Source organism: Sinocyclocheilus rhinocerous, unplaced genomic scaffold (genome assembly GCF_001515625.1).
Source record: "Sinocyclocheilus rhinocerous isolate Xijiao unplaced genomic scaffold, SAMN03320098_v1.1 scaffold599, whole genome shotgun sequence".
Classification (NCBI taxonomy): domain Eukaryota; kingdom Metazoa; phylum Chordata; class Actinopteri; order Cypriniformes; family Cyprinidae; genus Sinocyclocheilus; species Sinocyclocheilus rhinocerous.
The window spans coordinates 963,808-972,198 of NW_015652138.1; the positions used below are offsets into that span (position 1 = coordinate 963,808).

At 43.8% G+C, this 8,391-nt stretch overlaps 2 protein-coding genes across 4 annotated transcripts in view; one reads left to right on the top strand and one right to left on the bottom strand.

Moving 5' to 3' along the window:
- The window catches only part of sec24a (SEC24 homolog A, COPII coat complex component), a 19,806-nt gene extending 16,455 nt beyond the window's left edge, over positions 1-3,351 (bottom strand). Inside the window, exons 1-6 of the mRNA XM_016519184.1 lie at positions 3,217-3,351; positions 2,848-2,975; positions 1,409-1,590; positions 1,234-1,336; positions 360-486; positions 168-277 (exon numbers count right to left, since the gene is read on the bottom strand). Coding sequence (XP_016374670.1) covers positions 168-277; positions 360-486; positions 1,234-1,336; positions 1,409-1,590; positions 2,848-2,975; positions 3,217-3,277 — 711 coding nt within the window. The 5' untranslated portion in view covers positions 3,278-3,351. The remainder of the gene's footprint in view (positions 1-167; positions 278-359; positions 487-1,233; positions 1,337-1,408; positions 1,591-2,847; positions 2,976-3,216) is intronic.
- Positions 3,352-6,056: 2,705 nt separating this feature from the next.
- The window catches only part of LOC107713617 (GTP-binding protein SAR1b-like), a 9,574-nt gene continuing 7,239 nt past the window's right edge, over positions 6,057-8,391 (top strand). For 2 of the 3 annotated variants that reach the window (XR_001636912.1, XM_016519189.1), the window contains exons 1-2: positions 6,057-6,251; positions 6,737-6,905. The gene's annotated coding sequence lies outside the window, so the exon portion shown is untranslated. The remainder of the gene's footprint in view (positions 6,252-6,736; positions 6,906-8,391) is intronic. The other variant, XM_016519190.1, reaches the window with a different exon arrangement.

Consider the following 8,391-nt stretch of genomic DNA (forward strand, 5'->3'; position numbering starts at 1 on the left):
ACACCTCCTGTGGATTTTTTTTTTTTTTGTGACTAAGCGACTAATACAATTTTGGTTGACCAAGCTTCTTCTCATTGACTAAAGGTTAGTCGACTATTAGGGGGCAGCCCTAGAAAATATAAGATAAAAAAAATCTAAATCTTAGTAAAAACTATAATAACTCGTACCATGTATTCTGACGGGGCGATGAACTCGATGGTGGCGTTCTGCACCTCTGGTCTTTTGTGAGGCGCTCCATACAATCCGCTGACCGGATTATACATGAACTCCTCTGGAACTGAGATCACACGATTCAAAACACATATTATACCTCATAAACACCAAAATACCTAATAACTCATCATCACACTAGCGCTCACCATCATTGACTCGGTGACACAAGTTGCACTTCCATCTTCTAGCGTCCAGGAAGGTCACGAACGGGTTGATGTAGGTCCGACAGGAGCGGCAGCGCACGATATTACTGGAGGTCACCACAGGCAGTTGCTGAAGAGGAAGAGGTGATTAATAACGGATGAGATCATTTCAGTCAGCGCAGCACAGGAGGTCAGTGTTGAGATGAGCGCTCCTGTCCTGATTGCTAAAGAACAGGTCACCCAAACATCTAAACTCTAGAGTTATGGGCATCTTAAGTGAACTACAGGAGCTGCATCTGAACCGGCATTAGATGCATTTACACACACTGTTTGATGCGGCTCAGTATTCAATATTGTTTTAAATAAAGAAATGTAAAATGACTGAAAAATTACATTAAAAAAAAAACCGCGAAACACTTGCAATTTGGCAACTAAAAACATTTTTACAGTGCTTCTGCGTGCTTTTTGAAGCCGGGAAGCTTGAGTTCCTGTTTATTATTATTAGCACACTGAATCTCTCTCCTTCCACAGAAGAAAGTCAGTCATGAAGGTTTAGAAGCACATGATGATGAACTTTAATTTCTGGGTGTTCAGCGGTGCCGAGTGCTGTGTGTGAGATGTGTGTGCGTGTGTGTGAGTGTGTGTGTGTGTGGGAGAGTGTGTGTATGTGTGTGTGTGTGTGTGGGAGAGTGTGTGTGTGCGGGAGAGTGTGAGTGCGTGTGTGTGTGAGTGAGTGTGTGTGTGTGGGAGAGTGTGTGTGTGTGTGTGTGTGTGTGGGAGTGTGTGAGAGAGTGTGTGTGAGTGAGTGTGTGTGAGAGTGTGAGTGTGTGTGTGAGCGTGTGTGTGTGAGCGTGTGTGAGACGGATCCGTGACTCACTGAGAGGTCTTTAAAGGGGTGCAGCAGGAGGCCGAGGGGAAGCTTAGCTTTGTTCAGCAGGGACTGAGTCTGCGGGATGCTGGTCAGAGTACAGCGGAACACCCTGAGGACGAGAACACCGTCAGTGAAGCGCACAGAACCGTCAGCGTGAGCATGTGTGAGTGAGGGCACTGACTCTGGGCTGCAGTTTATCTTCTGCAGGTCCTGCGGCAGACAGGGCACCGGCGGAGGCACGGCTCCTGGAGGAAGAAGGCTGCGCTCCTGCAGCAGGTTAACGGCCCTCAGGGCCTCTGGAGGCTGAGACTGCAGGCTTAACGACGCTAACGAGGGGCTCAGCTGAGCCGCGCCGGCAGACGGCTGGACATGAGAGAGGACAGGACAAACAGCGGCTTAATTCTGCTTCTCACACACACACACACACACACACACACACACACACTTTCAGACAATTGAGGACAAACAGCCTGTGTTTCAGCAAACGGTCAGTAAGAGGACTCGTTTAAACCTTCAGCACATCGTCAGCCTCACGATCAAACCAAATCTCATTAGCCGCTTCTCTGTTCACTGTATTATATTTCCTGAATCGAAGCATATGCATACTTGTATTCCTTTTACAACATTACAGTTTGTCCATAACTTTGTTATGTGATTTTAAATGCTGCATACTGTAGGGCTGATATTGGGAAAAACCTGACAATGCAATTTTTTCTGTATATACGTTTCATATATTGTGATATGAAAAAATAATAGACTTTTCACCAAATGACTTGAATAGTTCTGTTTGGAAAGAAATAATAATTCTAGAATAATTGGGGTGATTTTGTTGGGGGAGCTTTAGACTTTTATTGTAATTATTATAAATATTTAACAAAATAGGAAATCTATTGTACTAATGACATTACATCTGGAAAAAATAAATTTCATATATATATATTTATTTATTTATTTTTAAATATTGCACTAGAAAATTACGTTTTTATTCTGATGTTTCTGGAAAATAAATCTATAAAAATAAAAAAATAAAAAAGAGAATCTGTTTGATTAAATCACAGGCGTTGCAATTTGTGAAGTAGAATGTACTTAATACTACTACTACTAATAATAATAAATTATTAAAACGTATTCCTTTTAAGGAATAATAACACAATATTTCTCCCATATTTTAATTTTAATAGCAAACCCCCTTGTTTGCCAAAATAAAGTTTGTTTTCATTTGATTAAAAGATAAAATAAATAACTGTTTTATGCCTTCATTTGATAACCAGAAAAATTCAAATACACAACACAGAATTTCTGAAAAAAAAAAAAAAAAGAATAAATTAAGTTGTTTTTATGCATTCAAATAATTAGACGTGCTTAAACACAGAATTTAATAACAATAAAACAGAACGTGAGAAAAACATAAAACATATTTCATAGGCCCTAAAAATTGAATTTGTGTGTTAAACCTTTAATATATTGAGGTTAAATTGTATAGGTTTCATGATTTTAATTAATTAGACATGTTTTTTTTTTTTATAAAATTTGATTTAACCATTAAAAAGGAGTCCAGAAAAATGAAAACAGAAAAAAATAGAATTTTGGAAAAAATAAAACTGATTTCATAGACGGAACCTGTGTGTACAGCTGCGTCTGCGTCTGCGCAGGAGGGGCCGTCTGCGCGCCGGACACACTCTGATAGACCGGCTGTAGTGAGGGGTACCTGTGCATCTGTGCGGGGTGAGCGGGATACACTGCTGCTGCTGCAGAAACACAAGCTCCATCAGTTATCAGCGCTGCGCTCACAACAACATCACAGTCTGAGAGCACAGCAGCGCAGGATCAGCAACAGTTATCAAATCATTCGGTTTTTGCACTGTGCATGAAGAAACTTTTAAGATTTCATTTAAGCTTGATGATGATGACAGAGCTTTAATTTTTGGGTGAAATATCCCTCTGATCCGGAGTGAGTGCACAGGTCTGTGGAAGCGGGAGCTCTCTTACCGTCGCTGTGTGCGGCGAGCGGCGGCCCTGTCACAGCTGCAGGCGTCTGATGGAGACCCATGGCACTCAGCGCAGGGGGAGCTGCCACACATCAGAAGAGGAGTGAGACAGAACACAATACAGTAATAAAGCTATTCACTCTCCACAGATTCTTATTCAGCTGAACCAGCTTTTGCTTCACCGGCTCATAGCAATGAAAATGAACTTCTAAAAGCAGAAATACTCAACGCAGCTCAATTAATGTGAGGTCATTAAATAGTGAGAGCAGAATCAGTGCCACCCAGATGAAATATTGTGCCAAACATTCAATGATGTTGCATTTACTTCATGAATAACATGCATGTGTTTGCCTATGTAAATAAACTATTACTGAAGAGCATTTGTGGAGCTGTGAAGCCAGATAAATGCTGACGAGCTGCTATCTGTGTGTGTGTGTGATTCTGTGTGTGTTTGTGTGAGTGTCTGTGTCTGTGTGTGTCTGTGTGAGAGTGAGCGTGTGTGTCTGTGTGAGAGTGAGTGAGTGTGTGTGTGTGTGTGTGTGAGTGTGCATGTGTGTGTGTCTGTGTGAGTCTCTGTGTGTGTGAGTGCGTGTCTGTGTGTGTGAGTGCGTGTCTGTGTGTGTGAGTGCGTGTCTGTGTGTGTGAGTGCGTGTCTGTGTGTGTGAGTGCGTGTCTGTGTGTGTGAGTGCGTGTCTGTGTGTGTGAGTGCGTGTCTGTGTGTGTGAGTGCGTGTCTGTGTGTGTGAGTGCGTGTCTGTGTGTGTGAGTGCGTGTCTGTGTGTGTGAGTGCGTGTCTGTGTGTGTGAGTGCGTGTCTGTGTGTGTGAGTGCGTGTCTGTGTGTGTGAGTGCGTGTCTGTGTGTGTGAGTGCGTGTCTGTGTGTGTGAGTGCGTGTCTGTGTGTGTGAGTGCGTGTCTGTGTGTGTGAGTGCGTGTCTGTGTGTGTGAGTGCGTGTCTGTGTGTGTGAGTGCGTGTCTGTGTGTGTGAGTGCGTGTCTGTGTGTGTGAGTGCGTGTCTGTGTGTGTGAGTGCGTGTCTGTGTGTGTGAGTGCGTGTCTGTGTGTGTGAGTGCGTGTCTGTGTGTGTGAGTGCGTGTCTGTGTGTGTGAGTGCGTGTCTGTGTGTGTGAGTGCGTGTCTGTGTGTGTGAGTGCGTGTCTGTGTGTGTGAGTGCGTGTCTGTGTGTGTGAGTGCGTGTCTGTGTGTGTGAGTGCGTGTCTGTGTGTGTGAGTGCGTGTCTGTGTGTGTGAGTGCGTGTCTGTGTGTGTGAGTGCGTGTCTGTGTGTGTGAGTGCGTGTCTGTGTGTGTGAGTGCGTGTCTGTGTGTGTGAGTGCGTGTCTGTGTGTGTGAGTGCGTGTCTGTGTGTGTGAGTGCGTGTCTGTGTGTGTGAGTGCGTGTCTGTGTGTGTGAGTGCGTGTCTGTGTGTGTGAGTGCGTGTCTGTGTGTGTGAGTGCGTGTCTGTGTGTGTGAGTGCGTGTCTGTGTGTGTGAGTGCGTGTCTGTGTGTGTGAGTGCGTGTCTGTGTGTGTGAGTGCGTGTCTGTGTGTGTGAGTGCGTGTCTGTGTGTGTGAGTGCGTGTCTGTGTGTGTGAGTGCGTGTCTGTGTGTGTGAGTGCGTGTCTGTGTGTGTGAGTGCGTGTCTGTGTGTGTGAGTGCGTGTCTGTGTGTGTGAGTGCGTGTCTGTGTGTGTGAGTGCGTGTCTGTGTGTGTGAGTGCGTGTCTGTGTGTGTGAGTGCGTGTCTGTGTGTGTGAGTGCGTGTCTGTGTGTGTGAGTGCGTGTCTGTGTGTGTGAGTGCGTGTCTGTGTGTGTGAGTGTGTCTGTGTGTGTGTGTCTGTGTGAGAGTGAGTGTGTGTGTGGCTGTGTGTGTGTGTGTGTGCAGAGGCACACTGATCCTGATCCACTCACTGCATGGGCTTCAGTCGGAGAAGCATGAACACACGAGAAACGCCGTCTGAATGTCTCAAACCCATCATTTACAGACGTCTCTGTCCAAAGCATTTGTTTTTGCAAGTGTTTCATCAGCTGAATGATACTGCGATGTGGATAAACATTCAACATCTATAACAGCTGCTGCTGATATCCAGACTAGAGAAGGCTGAATGAGTGTGTGTGAAAACACTGCACCTTTAACTCTAATTTCATTTCCTTTTGGTCATTTTCAGTCATGACAGCGTCTCACAGCTTTCCAGTTATGATTTTAGAACCCAGTCGATTTGAATGTTATTTCACTCTAATGCAATTATACATTATTATTATTATTACTTCATTGTGGCAGAAGAGCTAAGCGGCTGTGTGCAGCTGATCAAATCTGGTCAAAAACGGTTCATTTTTGTTTAGTTTTTGACTAACTAAACTGTGAAATCATCTGTGAAAAATAATACTTTAAAGAAAGCGTTTTTCAAATGAACCTTTACATTTGTGCAATGTTTATGTTTATATGTTTGATGATTGAACTACCAGTCAGAAGTTTGGAATAATACAGTTTTTTTATGTTTCTGAAATAAGTCTCTTTGGCTCATCAAGGCTGCATTTATTTGATCAAAAATACAGTAGAAACAGTGAAATATTATTTTAATGTAAAACAGCAGTTTTCTATGTGAATATTAGGGCTGCACGATAAATCGCATGCGATATTTAACGAGCATCTTGTCAGAAAGCCGGTTCTGTAATCAGCGGTAAATCTCCATCACGTGCGTGCTTTCACATTGAGCAGCATTAACTACACAGAGCCGTTGTTCACTGACGAGCTGCGCAAAAAATCGCGCGAATATGAACGTGGTTTTGTGACACTGAAGACTGGGATTATGGGATGTGTGATATTATGGGATGTGCCGGTCACAGCAGCAGGCGTGACGCACTCACAGGCCCGCGGCTCCGGCCATTCTCTCGACGCGTTGCTTAATGTCGCGGTGATCAACTAGAGCCTTCCTCTCAGCGGAAGTCAAGCGGGAGCACGGAGACCGCGCATGCGCAGTTGGTACACGTGGCATTTCCTGTGGAGCGCCGCTTTCGGCCGTACTGGAAACACGAGTCCGGGCACAGGTGCGTTTGGACGTTTAGTTTCAGGTTTTAGAATGATTGGGAACAACTACACCCCAGAGAAGCTGATATTATAGGCACTTCCAAACAAACACACGCAGTGTTAAATGCGCTTCAACTGGAGAAATGCAAATGTTTAAGATTTCATTATTATATTACTACAATAGCACAAACTGCGTGTTAAATGGACTAAAACACTCCTTTATTTAAAAAATTTACAATTGAGGTCAGGACCGGAGAATTATATCAAAATGTAATCCTGTTTACTTTGTAATTAATGTGATTGGTTATGACTACATTTTTGTGTGTTGTTTAGCTCTGTATAATCACGTTCGTGCTAAAGTTTCCAAGGAGAGAAAAAAAAATGTTGGTTCGAACAATAATGTGCACACGAAAATTACTTGCTAAACATGTACAACTTATAAAGAAAGTGTGAGTGCAGCGAAGAGTGAGTCACGGCCTGTGAGTGTGTGCTGCTGTTCACGCAGGTTGTTTCGGCGCCGGACGGTTTCGACTGTGACACACAGCGGAAGTGGCGCCATTGCTGTGTGTCGTGGCTGTGCGCGGTGAGCTGAGTGTCTTCTCTCGACTCTACTCTGCTATTCCCTCGTCCAGCTGCGTTGGAAAGAGCTGCACGCATCTGTACACACGCTCGAGGTATGTTTCTGTGAGTGTGGGTGTGTGTTTGCTCCGCGGTGTCCGCTGTGTTGGCCTCTGCCGGGCGCTCATGCTAAAGCTAACGAGAGCTCGTAGCCGGACACAGCTGTGTAACGCTGAAGCGCGTTTAATGAACACGAATCATTCAGCGCCGTGATGACAGCGTCGTTAGTGTGTGTTAATAGTTCTGTGCAGCCGTTAGTGGAGTGTGAGCGCTGGTTGTGTGGCTGCTGAAGTGTCTGGGGCTCTGTTAGCATCAGCAGTGACACGTACATCACTAATAACACAAACACCGCACTCTCTCTGACAGCAGAGACGGAAAACACAGGTTACACACATCTGACACATCCTCTGTGTTCGTGCTGCAGAAAACAATACCTGTAATATTGTTTTCTTCATTTAATGAATGACTCGTGTGGTGTAACCATCAAATAAACACGACCTACACGCAGTTATTATCAATTTATGAGTAAATCATTCTTAGTGTAGCAAACATCACAAATGATGTATTCATAAATGCATAATAATTATGAACATTGTCATCAGTTGCTCACCCTCATGTGGTTCCAAATCCATAAAAACAACGGAAATATTTTAATGAAACCTGACAGGTTTCTGTTTCTCTATTGAAAGTCCATTACAACAGAACTTTGACACTTCTAAAAGTGCGTAAAGACGTCAAAATTCATGTGCGTTGTGTTTGTGTGCTGATCGATGTTTGAATGTCAGTAAAAACCTAAATTAAATCTGTTCATCATATAAAGTCTCTCAACAGGATTGAACCGGTAGATTCGTTTAATGACGCCTTTCTGAGCATTTTGCAGGTTTAGTTGCACAGACTTTCTTTCGGACACCTCTCAGATTCCTTTAGATATCTTCAGGCGGGTTAGACAGGTGAACAGAAGTCACAGGGGTCTGCAAAGAGCCTGAGTCTGAGCTGCTGACAGAAGGATGGTTTTTGGGTGAACGGTCCCTCTAACGCGCTCTCTCTGTGACGTCATCACCCGTTTGTTTGCTTCTGGACGGTGTTTGCTTGACCAACATGTTGTTGTTTAGGTCACATGACTTTGATTTGACAGACAGATGTTTTTCAGACACTAATAGCAATATTAGGGCATTTCTTAAGGAAACGGCAAACTACTTTCTTTTTGAGAATTTAACAAGGCTTCCTCTTCTGATGAAATGACAACATTTTTGAATTTGTGCTCAAAAAGGGTTGTGATTCAGACATAACCCATCTTCGTAAGAAAAGTGCGTTTAAGTAGTTGTATGATTCTCTATGATGATATTACACTCACATCAGTATTATTGCTCATAATGAAGTCAAGCTTATTTTGTGCTCTTAGTTGAACGTTTGATTTCCCATCTTTCAGCTACATGGGTCAGTCAGTGATGTGAGTGTGTGTGTGTGTGTGTGTACTGATGTGTGAGAGTGTGTGTGTGTGTGCTGGTGTGTGTGTGTGTGTGTGTGTGTGTCTGTGAGTGT